Here is a 17398-nt window from a genome sequence, read left to right as displayed (position 1 = left end):
ACAATGCAAATGAAAAAATGAAAAAGTGAAACCAGACATTCTTTTTTCTTGTTTTTCCAGTACATTATCAATGGATATTTGTCTTTTTTCCCCCCTTTTTTCAATTTTACTTTTGCTAAATTGTGACTTCAGAAACAAACATTTGAATAAATGAAATCTAACCGATTTTCTATTTTTCCATTTTTTCGTCTTGTAATTTGTGCCGTGGGCGGTACCATTAGCACGGGGGTGTGGCCGTGGACTAACTTAAGTCTTTACTATCATATCATTGATGTAACTGCTTTATTTACACTGCATGCACGTTTGAGGGGAAGTTTAAAAGACGGAACACAGGACAACATTTTTTCACCCGAAGTGCCATAACTTGTAGGCTATTATTAGGCTAATAGTCTACGTGTACTAAATTATAAGGCAGTCTCGCACTGGCCATCGGGAGCAGCCGGGAAAAGTGAAATCCCGGTGGCCTGGGTATGATTTGGCACATTGCCCTACCTGTTTGTATTGACCTTATTAATAAAAATACAAGCGAAAATATAGAAAAAAAAGTTTGTTTTTTTTTTGTTAGGTTTTTAGCTCTCGTTTGTAATAGTCTACAATAGGCCTACAATAAAGATGCAGATGTTTTCACTATAGCGGGCATTGTTCGTTACCACGGCATCCGCTTGAGCTTCTGTGTGCTTTAGCTCTACACCGCTTCTCGTTCCCGTAAAATGCCCTTAAATCTAGCACAGTTGTAGAACTAGTCTGTTCATTATAATAGAAGCAGTTCGCCGGGATATGAGCATGAGGCGATATAGGCTATAGCTAACTGTGCTGCAAATCAAAAGCAATAATATTTATTTATTTTCCATAAATAAACATAAATACCTTGCTACGTTTGGCACATTGCCCAGTTTGTTTTTTATTTATTTATTCGAGCACATTAAATTCGCCATTCGATAATGAATCAGCAGTTATAGACATTAAATAGCCTATTGTATTAGCCTACAAACGAGAGCTAAAAACCTTTAAAAAATTGGGGGGAAAAATATGCTTATTTTTTTCTATATTTTTTGCTTAGTAGGCTATAATTTTTATCGTTATTCTAGATTCCCGTGAAGGATCTTGAAAAGCGCTGCTGCTCGCGAGCCACCCCCGTTCTGCCTGCACTGAAAATGAACTGTCTGGGATCTCATGGTTGTGGCTGCCTCGGCTACTGTACCATGCAAAATGAACAACAACAACAAGGATATAGCTATATATTAATAAAATAAAGTAAGAATGAATAGGTAAATACAAACAAGGGCAATATGTGCCAAATCGTACCCAGGCCACCGGGATTTCACTTTTCCCGGCTGCTCCCGATGGCCGGTCCGAGACTGCCTTATAATTTAGCACAGACTATTAATAATAAAAATGATGGCACTTCGGGTGACAAATGTCGTCCCGTGTTCCGTCTTTTAAACTTCTCCTCAAACGTGCATGCAGTGTAAATAAAGCAGTTACATGAAATGATAGTAAAGACTAAGTTAGTCCACGGCCACACCCCCGTGCTAATGGTACCGCCCACGGCACAAATTACAAGACGAAAAATGGAAAAATAGAAAATCGGTTAGATTTCATTTATTCAAATGTTTGTTTCTGAAGTCACAATTTAGCAAAAGTAAAATTGAAAAAAGGGGAGAAAAAGGCAAATATCCATTGATAATGTAACTGGAAAAACAAGAAAAATGAATGTCTGGTTTCAATTTTTCATTTTTGCATTTGCATGGTATGGTCTGAAAAGTGAATTGTGAAGCGTTACACGGACCAATGTCACTTCCGTGTTGGTTTTAAGAGAGAGACGGGGAGGTTGCCGCTTGGTTTTACATGTAAACATGTGCCTTAAATGAACAGCCTTTCTCACAGTCAGAATCGGCCATTTTGAGCGCAGTTTGTAGTCTCCCTCTTTATCGAAGGGCTCTGATCTCCATTCGCACAGGAAATCGGTTAAGAGTTGTAACACCGGGCGTTCATTTGTTGTGGTTAACACTACTAGAGTTCTTAAAGACCCAGAGACAGACTACACACTGTCTCAACCGGTCACAACACATGAGCAACAGTTATGGAGAGTTTTAATTTGCAACAACTTGCCTCAGATATGAATATTAACTGGACGCCGATGTTTGCAGCCACAGTTTGCGGTACAGGTGCGTTAATTCTCTTCTGGAAATGGAGAAATAACCAGAAGATTCAGAAGAAAATACTAAACGCACGGAAGAGACGTGATAAATCACTTCAACAGGCTGAACAAGCGGTGCAACAATTTAAAATACAGGTAGTAAAAATCTAACATGCATCAATTATTAATGCAATATGCATTATGTATAGAGTAGGCTAAGTGTTTATGTTTATGAATATGCATGTCATGCATTTAGAAGTCATGGTTCTCATGACTATTGAAACTCTGAAATTACCATTGTCACTATATTGTGTAAGTTGTCACAGTGGAGCCTGCCACTGCTGAATAGAATTTTTTAGCAAAATTTATGTTACTGTAAAAGTGGAGGCGGTGACAAAAATCCATTGTTTTTTCTATTATATAATAATTAATAAATTTAAAGCAAATTAAATACAATTAAATAATTTATTAAATTAAGTAATCAATCCATAGAATTTAAATAAATTAATCAAATTAAACCTTTCCCCCATCTGACTTTTATGGAGAACAACCCTCAGTTTATGTTCACTACATTGTTGACTTTTGACCTAATGTATGTGAGTGTGGTGTTCTTCTTAACAGATATTATATTACAAAAAATACTATGATACTGGAAAACTTTCCCTATATATTTTTAACTAAATGTTTGGAAACCAACATAGAAAACCACCTCTAGAGAAAATAAGCATTTGTGTAACTGGATTTTTTCCTCAAGTTGAGATCAAGCCACTGTGACAACTAGCCCCAGTCTCCCCTAGGTGAATATGTAAACATCTGATGTTTGTTTCTTGCATCTTTCCAGAACCCAGACTTTGAGAGCAGTTCAATAGTATCTCTGTCTTTGTCGGAGCTCACTGGGAAACTCCAGGACGGCTCCCTGCAGCCGGATGCTGTTCTACATGCTTACATGGAAAAGGTTGTGACTGCGGCCATATTTTACCTGTCCATAACTCTTTATGGGATTTATGACTTTATTCCCAGCTTCAGATAGCCTGGGTGCCAGCACGAACCCCGCCCACAATATTTTTTGGTCGGGAAGTTCGGTCTGGACTCGCTCCGTTGAGGAGCTATTATGCCCGAACAAAAATTGTTCGGACCAATCAAATTGTCAGGGCGGGCTTTATACGATGATGGACAGATGAGCAACGGTAACGTAATCACCTACGTCACCAAAGAGTGCTTGATTTGAATGAGTTTACAACAAAGACGAGTGCAGCTGGAGAATTGAGATTTCACGAGTTCACATTTACAAATAAGTCAGATAAAATAAATGCTTATAGCCTATAAGATTTCACGAGTTCACACAAATAAGTCAGATAGACTAAATGCGTATATGACGTGCTGTCCGAGGGCTGTGGGCTCGGTAGCCATACTCCCCCGTGTTCCTGGTTGTGAGAGAACAAGACAAGAGTGAGGATTCGGGGTGGTGGAGGGATGCTGAAAAACTGTCAAGGACTGTTAGGTAAGTTGACAGAGTGAATATGCTTCCTCATGCTGATATAGGGTAACGTTAGACATGGTATTGTTTGATGACAAGTTGATATTGGATTGATTATTTGTACGTGCTTCTCCCGAACTTTGTTTATGAAACATCATGTGTAGATTCCGCCATCGCGTCTGTTATAGAAGATATCCACAGCGCATTCATTTTAAAAGAGGAACAGAGAGCCGCGACATTTTGTTGGTTGAAAATATGAATGAAGAACATGCGTCATTTACTCCGTTGCTCTGATTGGTTGTAGGTCTATCCAATTGAGTGCAGAGTTTTTTTTTTTTCCTGGTTCGGTTGAGACACGCCCCATAATCAAATCTCAATGGAGCAGTCTCAGACTCACATTGTGACTAGAATATGAGTATGACGAAGTCAGGCTAAGCTTCAGAGGTTTACAAATAACTTTTATTGTAAATCTTTTAAACATTGATCCATCTTTTGCTGTCTTTTCTTGATGCCATTTACTAATAGTTTTAATTTTTACTCATATTATAAATCTCATTAAATAAGTGATAAATATGTCTCTTCTTCAAGAAAGAAAAGCTATGTTCTAATTTCTAAAAATATTAAATTGCAGTTATGGTATTATGGAAAATAATTCATTTGAATTGATTTGGTCATAATGTGGGAAATCAAACCAACATTAGGCATTCTGAGTTGATGCATTTAAGAAAAAATAGACATGCAGCCCAACATAGTAATAATTAACAGAAAAAAGATAAGAGCGTGCATCCGTCTTTTGCCTGGACCATATGAACAATCTGCCCATACAGGCTATTTTGAACAAATGTGCATAAATCACAGGCTATGAAGACGCTTGTAAATTACAGTCTCTATAAATAAAAAGAACATAGCCAGATATGAGCCTTCACTGTCATGTAATAGGCTATCGGTTGTCTCTCCTATAGTGTGTATGTGGCCGTTGGTCCTCTTAGCAGCATGAAAAATAAAACTTTTATTCAAATTATGAATAGATCATATACAGAAAGTGAGCAAAGAGTCGCAGTGTGATCGGCTACAATTCTCATCTCTGCAAATCACGTTGTAATTAGAAACCTTTGACGGTCTTCAGACTAACAGAGAGTGTGAACACAAACCAGCACGGGACCGTTTGAAAGCAGCAGCCTAGAAGAGGGTACCGGATTGAGTTGAAATAGTCAGAGCTATTGGACCCACAGTCCGTCGTGCCTATTGATTCCCGGCCCGCACCTGCACTGCAAATGACAACGTAAATATGAATCTACCCATTACATCAAAGATTAGCGGTTGCCCGCGTGCAGGACTCTATCTCTGCTGATTCTGCAGCCAATGAGATTGCTTGCTCAACATTTAAATAGCCTGGTTCAGTGTTCGCTGTAGGCTAGTCCTGAGAGTTTTCTGAACCCCTCCACCTCCCCAGCTCCACCTCCCCAGATCTGCTATGGGATTTGTGTGTGTCTGCTTATGCAGTGGCAGCATATCTTACATTCTCACAGCAGCGTGTCTGTGTATCTATTATTAGTAGCAAGTCCATACTTACTGTGCAGCAGCAGCAATATCAGCAGGAGAATCGAGTCCGCCAAGACCAAATACATTTACATTGCCATATTCAGTAACATACGAGAGTTTTCATGATTGCAATCATATATCTGCGTGCATATATACTTATGTGGTAAAAAAAAAGAATATATATATATATATATATATTATATATTCTATATGTATATATATATATAGAATATGTGGAAGCTTGTTTCCACCACAGAATAAAAAATTAAAAAAGGTAATTGCTTTTTATCTCACAATTCTGACTTCTTTTTTTTTCACAATTGCGTGATATAGTCGCAATTGTGAGTTATAAAGTCAGAATTGTGAGAATGTAGCAAGATTGTAGGCATCAACTTCCCCTCTCTCTCCCACATCTACTCCAACAGAGAGGCAAAGAAGGCCCAATCTATTGCAGCTGACCCTAGCCATCCCTTGTCCTGCCAGTTTAAGCTACTTCCCTCAGGCCGTTGGTACTCCATGCCCAGATGCAGGTCCAATAGACTCAGAAACTCTCTTATCCCGACTTCTATTTCGATTTTAAACAATTTGCCAGAACTGTTTTAAATGTATTTCTTTACTATTGTGTTTCAGAGACTGTGGGTATTTTATGTTTTGCTGTATTGCTGTGTGTTTTGTCCTTGTGTTTATCTGCTGGCTGGACAAATAATTGCCCCTCGGGGACAATAAAGTTACCTTGACCTTGAGACATAAAGTCGCAATTTTGCGTAATTTTTTATTTATTTTTCCTTTGGGATGATAGAAAAAAGTGCAGAAAAACTAATGCAAACAATAAGCAATTTTCAGTGCTTATTGTAGAGGTCTGTTTGAATGAATCCACTGAGATGTGTAATGTCACACTTCAAAGGCTCTGGAAGTGAACAAGAATCTGAACTGCAGCACTGAGATCTTAATGGAGTCTGTGGAGCAACTGACAGAAATCAACACTCAATCAGAGAAAGGTCTTCTGTATGGAGTGCCGATCAGCATCAAGGACAACGTTGGATATAAGGTCAATATAAGAGAACAGAGCATTACGCAGGTGAAGACAGGTGACTTCCTGTTTGTGGTGTACGTAACTTCCTGTTTGCGTGTGCAGGGTCATGATTCTTCATGTGGTGTTGTGGGTAAGTTGGATCAGCCTGCGGTCATGGACAGTGTGGTGGTTACAGTGCTAAAGAAACAGGGCGCCATCCCATTCATCAAGACCAACATACCACAAGGCCTTCTCAGGTGAGTAAACAGTGCACATCATTCCTGTGGGAAAAACCTGGTGATATCAGATGATTTGTAGAGCAAGACGAGCCATGGGAATGAATCTTATGAAGAGTATGAAGAGACCATGCAGTTAGCAACTCTTTTACTGGAGCTTAGTCAGTAAAGTTAATTTGTATTTTTCTGACATTATTATTAATGACAGTAAGCACCTTTATCCTCCAGTTGTTAATGTATTTATTTAGTATTTTTTGTATTTATTAGATTAATTTCAGACATGTTAACAAGTTCATACACTTTGTTTCAATCATATATAGCCAGTCTTTAACTCACACAAGAAATTGAGCACATATACACATATGTGCATAGAAACCCACGTCCATATCCATATGTACCTACATATATATATATCCACACCTACCCCCACATACGTGCATACATACATACCCATATACATACACACATATACAGGTACATAAACATACCTACATATACAAACGCTTACATATATACACAAATGCATACATATAAACACAAACACATATACACTAACACTCTTTAACATGTCTGAAAAGGGGTTGGAAGAAGTAAAAACTTATTTAATCCTACCCCTTCTCCAGTATTCAAAACTTACATTTGCTATAATCATCCTGTTTCCAAAGTCTTCTAATCTACGGGAAAAAAAAGAAAAAAAAAAAAAAGAAAAGAAAATGAATATAACCGTATATCAATAGAGAAGTAATCTAATATTATTCTTGTAGTAAATTCTAGAGCCTTGACTTCAAATCCTTATTCACATCCCCCTACCATACCCACATACATCATACGAGACATCAATTCACCTCTGGCTTTCATCTCGGTACTTCACAAAAATCATCCGTCTAAACCTCTTTTTAAACAAACTCATGCTTGGACATTGCTTCAGTTCTTGGCTGAGTTTATTCCAAACCCTAACACCACAGACTGAAGTGCACATCCTCTTCATGGTTGTTCGAACACTCTTTATCCTGAAGTTGCACCTTCCCCTATAATCATAACCCCCTTTCCTATCCGTAAAAAGTTTCTGTATATTATCTGGTAGTTGTTTGTTACTGGCTTTAAACATTAACTGAGCTGTTTGAAATTCTACCAGATCTGAAAGTTTTAGTAGGCAGGAGTTTCTGAATAAATCATTAGTGTGATCCTGGAAACCTGCCTTATGTATTATCCGAATGGCTCTTTTCTGGAGTGTGCACAACGGTCGAAGTGAGGATTTGTAGATGTTGCCCCAGACTTCCACACAGTAATTTAAATAAGGCAGAATTAGTGAAAAGTATAATATATGTAATGCTTTTATATTCAAGAACTGTTTGGCTTTACCAAGGATGGAGATACTTCTGGATAATTTAGACTGAACATGATGAATGTGTGGCTTCCAGCTGATCTTGTGGTCGATCATCACCCCCAGAAACTTCATTTCTTTAACTCTATCTATATTTATACCATCTATGACCATTTTTACATCGCTGTTCCCCTTACGCTTCCCAAACAACATAAATTTAGTTGTATCCAAATTCAAAGACAGTTTATTTAAGTCACACCATTTCTTTACTTTGATCAGTTCTGAGGTGATGTCCTCCATAAGCTGTTGCAGGTTTTCCCCAGTACACAAAATATTTGTATCGTCAGCAAACAGAAAATATTGCAGTATTTTTGAGACCTTACATATATCATTTATGTATAAGATGAAGAGTTTAGGACCCAGCACTGACCCCTGGGGTACACCACAAACAATGTCCAAGCATGATGACTGAAAATCACTTATTTTCACAAATTGTTGCCTGTTACTTAAATAACTTTTCATCCATTGTAAAACAACACCCCTGATCCCATAACGCTCCAGTTTCTTAAATAATATTTCATGATTTATTGTGTCAAATGCTTTTTTAAGATCAATGAAGACTCCAACTGCAAATTTCTTTTGGTCTATGGAACTGGTGATTTCTTCTATTAATTCCAGAACTGCCAATGAAGTGGATCTTTGTGATCTGAATCCATATTGACTTTCAGCAAATAAATTGTGTTTGTCAATAAATTTGTCTAATCTGTTAACTAATCTGTTAACAGTTTTTCTAAGATTTTGGAAAACTGTGGTAGTAGGGAAACAGGCCTATAATTGGTGAATGAAACTTATTTTCATTACAATGGGGAAAAAAATTAAAAATAAATTTTATATATATATATATATATATATATATATTACTTAAATTGTAAAGTACAGTTGTAAGTTTAAAATGTAAACATTTAAACATGGGGGGGGGGGGTATTTTACTTGCTAAAATAAAATAAAATAAAAATAATAATAATGCTCCTAAAGATGAGTTTTTTTTTCATTCTTTCATTTTTTCTTAATGAAGGTAATGTCTCATTTTTATTTTCATTTTGCAGTGACCTTTCTTCATGAAATTGAACTTTTCACCTCGCAAAGCAATTTATTTGGTACTATTTTCTATATAACAGAGACATGCAAGCCCTCTGTTCAGGCTTTTTTTTTTTTTTTTTTTTTTTAAAAGCTAGTATGCTGTTTCTAAAAGGACTAGTCTAATATACTAGTACTTCATTTCTCTCCTGCAGACCTCAGTATTCATAACAGAGAATTCACAAAAGAGCTCTTCAAATGACAGGGTCTTATTAGCATCTGTTAAAAGGATGGTATTATGGCATTATGGGCTGTAATTACATGGGAAATGTGTGATATGTAAGGCTTAGCTTATGTTGAACCATGATTTTCAATATAAGACCTTTGTACTGAAAAATAAGTTCAAGAGTGATTTATCTTCAGTCATAAACACCTGGGGCTCCACAATCATTAAACATTTTATGAGAGTTGAAATTAGACAAAAGTCAAGTTTCAGGGGTCAGCTAGAGTAGTACAGAAACTAGAGCAGAAGTGAGAATGTGTCTTCAGTTGTTTCTTGAAGGTTGTGATGGTCTCAGGAAATCAGGTAGAGGCTGAAAGCTCATTCTACCACAGAGGAACTGAGAGAGTGAAGGTTCTGGAAAGCGATTTTGTACCTTTGTATCCATTGAGACTTTTTCAATTAGTTCAATTGTAGGGATACAATATAATTGCGATTCTCCAAGACATAAGGTAAAAGGTTTTAAAAAAAATTAACTGTTGATTAAAATGCTAAATTTGGTTATACAGTACATTGGGGGTGGAAATGAATAGGCTTGGACTTGGTGCTGATAACCCAATGCACAGGACAATAGTGACACCAGAATAAAAATATTCATGATTCTGAAGCTGAAAAAACTGAATTATTTTAGACGAATATGCTTGCACTCTGTCACTGACTAGATATCAAAAATAATACTTTTTTTACTGGTAACATACGACATTTGGCATTATCAGGACCCACACATGATCCTCCATTGCATTATTATACATCAACATTATATATAGTAGTTTAATCTAGTACTGACACTAAAACTCTGTAAACTTGAATTTTTTCTCACATAGTAATTTTCATTTTGGGTGAACTATACACAATACTTATTGTCACTATCCACGATACATATTGTTGCATTTTTGTATTGCGATATATTGTGACATGATATATTGTTACACCCCTATTCAATTGTAACCAACCCAACCCCTCTGTATTTGTATCGACTGTAGTTATGAGTGCAGTAACCCCATTTATGGGCAAACCTTGAACCCCTGCAACCTCAAGAAGACGTCTGGCGGTTCATCTGGAGGAGAGGGAGCTCTGATCGGAGGAGGCGGATCTATCCTGGGCTTTGGCACTGATATTGGAGGGAGCGTTCGTATCCCATCAGCCTTCTGTGGGATTTGTGGATTTAAGCCCACATCGAAGAGGATAAGGTTCGTATGTGCCGTTGGTCACATTTGTGTGAGGAGACTGTATATGGTGAGGAAAAGTTTCATTTTCCAAAGCAAAGGGTTCACAGCAGTTCTTGCTTCAGTAAATGACAACAAAGCTTTTAAAGATTCTGTCAGACAAATAAGTGTTTTATGCCTTGTGCCACCTCAAGGTAAATTAATGGATGCTGAGATTTTGCTATGTTTAAACAGTAACAGGGTTAACGTTTCATGATGTTGAGCTCAAGGTCACGACACTACAAGGTGTTTATTAGAAATATAATTTAATGTCCATATTGCCATATTGTTTAGTATAGAAAATCAAGGTAACGGTGTTGATCATTTAAGAGACAAATCTAACAACATTTGAAAAAACTTAACACATTTACAGCGTACAGGTGTCACTTCATAGTGATGATGATGTCGTCATAATTTTTTGTGTGTAAATTTTGATTAAGAACACATAATCTCATAATCAAGAGTATGATTATGGTCATTAAGGGATAGTTATAATGGCAACAGGGTGGATGCATAACATAGGAAAACAACTTCAAGTATTTGAATAATGCATTATATCTATTAATATCTTTAAAAAAATACAAAAAGAAAGAAAAAATACTAGAATTTGCTTGCATATGTTTTTTCATAATTAAAATGAGCGTATTTACTAATATAAAAAGGGGAATTTGGTAACACAGGGCTGAATGCTTATAATAACATATCTGTAAAAAAAAAATGTTTATATGTTAAAGAGGAACACAAAAGTCACAGTAAATGTGCTCAATCTGTAAATATTGTCATGATGCACGAACATTTCTTTATTCATAATATTATTTCTTATTTCTTTCTTTTGATTTTAGATTGACATTTTTGTGAGATTCACCTGTAGCTCTTTTGTTGAGATGTTGTGCATATAATCTACTTGTTTTTTCTTGTTCTTTGATTTGCTTTATCTTTTATATCATCCTTGTTTAGTGGTCAAGAAATCAGTTCTTGTGTCAAAGGCCAGAAGTCAGGTAAGATCAGGTTTATCAAACTGCTGGTCTAGTTTTGAACTGTAAACAAGCCGAAATATAAGATGTGCATAATCTATGTGCTGGATTACAGTGTTGTCCTCTATTGGCCCTTTGGCAAGAGACGTTGAGAGCGTGGCTCTGTGTATGCGGGCACTGCTTTGCCAAGACATGTTCACATTGGATCCCAATGTTCCTCCCATACCATTCAACCAAAAGGTCCTGTATAAATATAGCACACAAAATGCTTGTTTATGGGTCAATTATAGGTGAAATGCAGAATCTATGATACTTTCCTCTTATGAAACAGGTGTATGAGAGCTCAAAGCCCCTGAGGATTGGTTATTATGAGAACAATGGTTTCCAGCAGCCGTCTCCAAGCATGGCCAGGGCCTTCAGGGAGACTAAAGCCCTGCTGGAGAGAGCAGGCCACACGGTACACAACTACACTACACTACATTAATAGTTCTTATATTAGCCATCGGCAGTTTGTTGGCAAGCAAAGGATATGCCCTTTTCAAACCATTAACACGCAACAAATAGTTATGTATTTGTAAAATACAGATCACCTATTTTTTGCTGGATGTAACATCACAGTCTGAATGGCTTTTAAGATCTAAAATAAATAATAATTATGACTAAAATATTCATATAGCTATCTTGTTATCTTGTGAATTTAAATGTAGTTTTCAAATTCTACATGTAACACCAGTAATTGTATTTTTATGAGAGCAGGGACTATTGTTGTTGTATGAATGTAATAATTAATAACTATGTTCAAATGAGTAAATGTGTGTTTCTGTATGTATATTTGTTTTTATATCCATTATATCACACATTGTTTGGAGGACAACATTGGGCAGGATGTGAAATATTTTTTTAATTTTAAATAATGGGTTAAAATTAATTCTTTTTTTAATAAAGAATAAATGTTAATAAATTCCTTGTACAAGTTAGCTTTTATGTTTGCTTTTGTTTATCATTTTTTAATTTAGTCATTTTAATTTCTGTTTAAAAATGGGAAGCTGTAATGCAGACTCGGACGAGCTTGGGTTGAGATCCATGTGCAGCTTTATTAGTGAAGACAATAGAGTCAGACAAACAGTCAAGGGTCAGCAACCAGCAAAGGACAGGACAGGACAGGACAGGACAGTCAGTAAACCATCAGGAACAGAGAGTAACAGCAAACAGAGGAAGGTCAACAAGGAGTCATAAACACATTAACAGTCCGCGCATCACAACACAGAAATGATAAACTGGGAAAATAAATGCTCAGAAATGTCCACTATAAGGCAAAACAAGACTTTGCACAGATAATAGAAATTAATTAAAAAAAAAAGACATTGCTAATTGATTATTTTATTATCAAAATAGACTGTAAAAAAATATGGACGTTCTAAAAAAATTCCGCTGTAAAGTTTAAACACTATACATTATACAGAACGTGTGATAAGTTGAGATCTGCAGACTTGAAAAGCAGGTCTGATGTTCTGGTCTGGTGTGTTGTTCACATTTCAGCTTGTTCCTTTCCCACCTCTACGGCTCTACGAAGTCTTCTTTGAGTTCATTTTTAAAGGGGTCATGGCTGATGGAGGCAGAACGCTCTACAGTCATCTGTACGTCTGGTATCAGCACATTCACACGTCATGATTGATATCCATTAGAACTATTCCAGTGTTTCTGGCCTCATTAAAGACGCTGTAGTCACCTCTGATTCATAGTAATCACACATTATGTTTGTATTCATATGTGTGTGATTTCAGGAAGTCAGGCCCCATTGATCCGTGTCTCCGGGATCAGGCCGCCCTGTTGCGGATCCCAGGCTTCATAAAGAAGTTACTCTCTGTTGTTCTGAAGCCTGTTGTGAGTTCTGTAAATGTTGTTTCTGTTTCTTATTTGCATCTAATTAAGCAATCTGTTTTACTCAAGCTAATATGTTTGAACTGTTTTATGTTTGGATTACTTTCTCCAGTATCCGCGGTTGTCTGCAAGCCTGAAAGCAAGTGCTGGAGTTGGGTAAGCTACAGACATTTTTTGTTTATATTAATTTGCATAATGAATATAATTATGCTGATAAATCTTGTGTTCTTGAGTGTAATTTAAGTTATGATTAAACAGTAAAGACAGTAAAGACCTCTACATTATTACAAACTGATTTTTTTTTTTTTTTTACTTTCTATGCATTAAAGAATCCTGACATGTTTTCTATAATAATCTGAAGCAGCACAACTGTTTTCAACATTGATAATAATCATAAATGTTTCTTGTGCAGCAAATCATCATATTAGAATGATTTCTGAAGGATCATGTGACACTGAAGACTGGAGTAATGATGCTGAAAATTCAGCTTTGATCACAGGAATAAATGACATTTTAAAATATATTCACGTAGAAAACAGGCATTTTAAATTGTAATAATATTTCACAATAGAACTGAGCAGAAATGAAATGATACCATTCCTTTAAAAGCTTCTTTTTTTTCTCTTGCAAGGTCTATAGCAGAATTATGGAGACATCATGTAAATATTGAGGTAGAATTTCATTATTTTGATTTTATTATTAATATTACTTGGTCTTCTTCAACTTTCATCAGCACCACTGAGATTGTAGAGATGATTATCACAGTGTAATAGAGGCCTATGGTCCTCTCTGGTGATTGCTGTAGCACATTGAGGCTATGTTTACACGGAAACGATCTGAAGAGAAAACGCAAAAGTGGCGTTGCGTTATCACTTTTTATTCTGCGTTTAGACGAGCATTATGGGGGGGAAATCTGCGTGCATATGGTGATGCAAAAGTGTGTGAAATTCGATGTACTGTAGTATGCACTCCAGGCGGCTAGGTGGCAATGTGAAGCACTGCCACACAACTTCACTGTCTAGCAGACTTTTGCGTTTTTTTACAGTCTATGGTTTTTACGGTTTTTACCCTTTAGATGGGAACGCGACGGTGGAGCGTTTTTAAGATTTCCACTCTGGTGGGTGGTTTCACTTTTTTGCGTTTTTAAGCCCCAAAAACGCCGTCGCCGTCTAAACGAAAGGCACATCTGCTAAAATATTTTTACGTTTTCACCCGCGAGCGTTCTCGTGTAAACGGCCTAAATCATGTGAAGCCTCACATAATGCTCATTGTTTCTTCATTTTCATTCCGGGAACCATTTATAATCCCTGCTAGGAAAATTTAAATGCCATCCTGACAAAAAAATAAAATAAAAAAATATTATTATGTGTCACAATTATGTGATTATTATGCCTAATTGCATTAATTAGTTACTTTTTATAGACAGTAATGTGTTATTACATTACTTTTTCTCACCTGGGCTGGGTTTGCTTCTTTGTTTTTTTTATTTAAAAAAAAATTCTTGGCAAATGTAAATGACCTTTCACACCAAAAGTGAATAAGCCTCAGGCTGAAGGAAATGGAAATTCACGTCTGTACAGCAGCTCAAACAAACCTTTCAGCTGTGCTGCAATTCTGGACCCGGAAGAAGAAGAAAGTTCAACTCTTACTTCAGCATTAAAAACAAAAAAGAAACGCATATGATGTTTATGACAGAATACCACAATATTTAAAGGTGTTTAGCAGTGATATTTCTATTTACAGCGTAATGATAAAGTTTACAGTGGCTTCATAAATTAATTAAAAACATAAAAAAGCAAAACACCTGATGCACATTTCTTTGTTCTTCATTTTCTAGAAGTAGAGTTTAAGAACCTTGCTGTATTTTTGTGTAATTAATTAAGAGAAAATACACCGCCATCTTACTCTGACGAAAGTGACTTGAACGCACATACCGTCGTAAACACGACTTCCCACCTCATAAATACGAACTTCCCAGGAGGACTTGAACGCACCATAATCCCGATTTCTCTTAACACGGGACAGGAGAGCTGTCAGTCAATACATGGGAAAACAAAGAAACCTGTTACTTATTTGAAAAAGTAACTTAGATATTTTGTTGTAAAATTAATAGTAATTCGTTACTTGAAAAAAGTAATCCGATTACATAACTCGCGTTACTTGTAATTCGTTACCCCCAACATTGATTGACAGTGCCTCCCTGCAGTTGAGCAAATTAATTTTCCTGGCACATACTGTGTATCAAAAGTGATTCTTATTCTGACATGATTGTATGTATTTTGAGAATGTGTGAAAGGTTTTTTGTTTTTCTCATCTGTAGCAATACATTGATGAGGTGATAGCAGAGTGGAGGAGACTGGATGTGGACGTTTTGTTGTGCCCTATGTTTGGACCAGCCTTCAATTTACATTACTGCGGCCGTGTCACCAGTACGTATCCCCAGTACATTACTATTACATTATCTTTGTGTCTATAAACCTGGGGTTGGCAACCTTTTTGTCATGAAGTGCAATTTTTTTAATTTGTCTTGTTAATCACTGTGCCACATCCCACATCTCATTGCTTTTAGCTTTCAATTCCTTTATTATGTAAGGGATAATGTAGAGCGAGGCGGTTGTTAACGAATACAACCCCGACAGGCTGATCGGGACCCCGACGCGAAGCAGAGCTTGAATCAGCCTGAAGGGTTTGTATTCGCTATAACAACCGCCTCGCTCTACATTATCCCGCTTATTACATGGCTACCCACCAAATAAATCAATAATTTGACACAAAATATTGTTTTAAAAAGGAGTTTATTGATTTAAAAAACGATTGTATTGCTTCCCGCTAAAGAAAATAGTCCGTTCCGTCTCTACGGTTAAAATCCTGCGTCCATAGCAACGCTCTGTTTTTCATGGCAACGGTGTGTTATACTTCGCAGCGGTCTGTTATCAAGAAATAACAGACCGCATTCTACATTGGAATTCAACCAAGCCATGTAATAATACTAGTTAATTTAATTGTGACTAGCAAAAATGTGTTTCCTGTTTCATGATTTACTTAAAGTCAGCCTGAAACAAGTTTTGATAGACTTTTCTTCCCTATTGTGTGTCATACCCGAGTGAAATGGCTTCTGGAACAAGAACAAATGGGGGCGGGGCTTGATTTTGTCCATGAGGAATTGATAGGCCTATGTCACACTTCCTGCTTCCGGAGCGCGGAGTAGGGATTCAGAACTTCCGGTCAACGGTATTTCTCCATAAGGATTTAGATTATCAGCCATAATGTCTAAACCATCCGAAGTAGACTGACCAGGAGCTATGAGGTTGTGAAACGAAGGTTTTTGCTCCTGTAGAAGCTATAAGTTCGTATGAAATCAACCTTGTTTTAGGAAAAACATGCTTTATCCGCGATCTTATGAAAAAAAACTACACTACCCACAATCCTAAGCGTAGCAGCAACGTCTGCTGATTGGTCCAACTCGCTGTTACCATAGAAACGTTTACCTAACTGGCGAACGGCCCGCAGCTGTTGTTGTAGTGCACCGGGTTGCTCTGCGTCAGGACGTAGACAGCCATAACTCAGCTTTCACGCTTTTCCACTTGAGAGTTTTCATTTACCATCCGAACCACATCGTCATATGTGACTTCAGGCAGGTTGCGGAGAGATTTGGTCCAGCTGTATCTATCGGACTCCGCCATTGTAAAGAACTAACCGGAAGAGCCGTATCCCTACTAAAAGACGTACTTCCGGTCTTCAATTTTTTCGTGATATAGGCCTATTGGTTGGTTGTGGTTTGCTATTGGCTGATCTCATGTGAGTGACAGGTTGCCCCGCCCTCATCATCAGAGAAGAGAAGAGATCAAGAGGAAGGGAAAGTTATTTTGGTTAAAGTCCCCCTGTAGTCAATAATTTTATCCCTTAAAACTCATCTTTGATCACCAAAATGACACATTTAAAGTTTTTTTCCTTGAAAAAAAATTCTTCATGCCTTAAAATAGCTTGAATGTAACTCGACACCCTTGCCTCAGTAAGTATATGCGGTTCTATGAATATGCAAGTGAGCCCCGCCTCCACTCACTCACTCAGCTCAGAGATCCACTCGTTGATCTGATTGGGTTACAAGGTAGTTTGTGACGTCAGAAACACCAGCGATTTCAAAGCGTGTTTTTGAGACTGTCTTTGGTTCACTGCAGTTTTAAGGAGAAAATACTCAGCAATGGTGTCGACTTATGAATTTACACATGGCTTGTCTTAAAGCATATTAA

The 17398-nt window shown here is 37.0% G+C and overlaps 1 protein-coding gene across 3 annotated transcripts in view; it reads left to right on the top strand.

Annotated features, from left to right (window-relative positions):
* The first annotated feature begins 1872 nt into the window (after window positions 1–1872).
* Window positions 1873–17398, top strand: part of LOC307165360 (fatty-acid amide hydrolase 1-like) — a 61429-nt gene continuing 45903 nt past the window's right edge. For 2 of the 3 annotated variants that reach the window (XR_013822460.1, XM_079882917.1), the window contains exons 1-13: window positions 1873–2296; window positions 2982–3095; window positions 6064–6207; window positions 6295–6428; window positions 10072–10278; window positions 11251–11291; window positions 11383–11507; window positions 11599–11724; window positions 12807–12904; window positions 13052–13151; window positions 13261–13304; window positions 13780–13819; window positions 15469–15577. Coding sequence is in view for 2 of the 3 variants with exons in the window: in XM_079882917.1 (XP_079739043.1) it covers window positions 2084–2296; window positions 2982–3095; window positions 6064–6207; window positions 6295–6428; window positions 10072–10278; window positions 11251–11291; window positions 11383–11507; window positions 11599–11724; window positions 12807–12904; window positions 13052–13151; window positions 13261–13304; window positions 13780–13819; window positions 15469–15577 (1495 nt within the window). In the remaining variant the exon portion in view is untranslated. The remainder of the gene's footprint in view (window positions 2297–2981; window positions 3096–6063; window positions 6208–6294; window positions 6429–10071; window positions 10279–11250; window positions 11292–11382; window positions 11508–11598; window positions 11725–12806; window positions 12905–13051; window positions 13152–13260; window positions 13305–13779; window positions 13820–15468; window positions 15578–17398) is intronic. The other variant, XM_079882918.1, reaches the window with a different exon arrangement.

This window comes from Squalius cephalus (genome assembly GCF_949319135.1).
Source record: "Squalius cephalus genome assembly, chromosome: 10".
Lineage (NCBI taxonomy): Eukaryota > Metazoa > Chordata > Actinopteri > Cypriniformes > Leuciscidae > Squalius > Squalius cephalus.
Note: the sequence above shows the minus strand (reverse complement) of the source record. Positions and strands in the feature narration are given on the sequence as shown.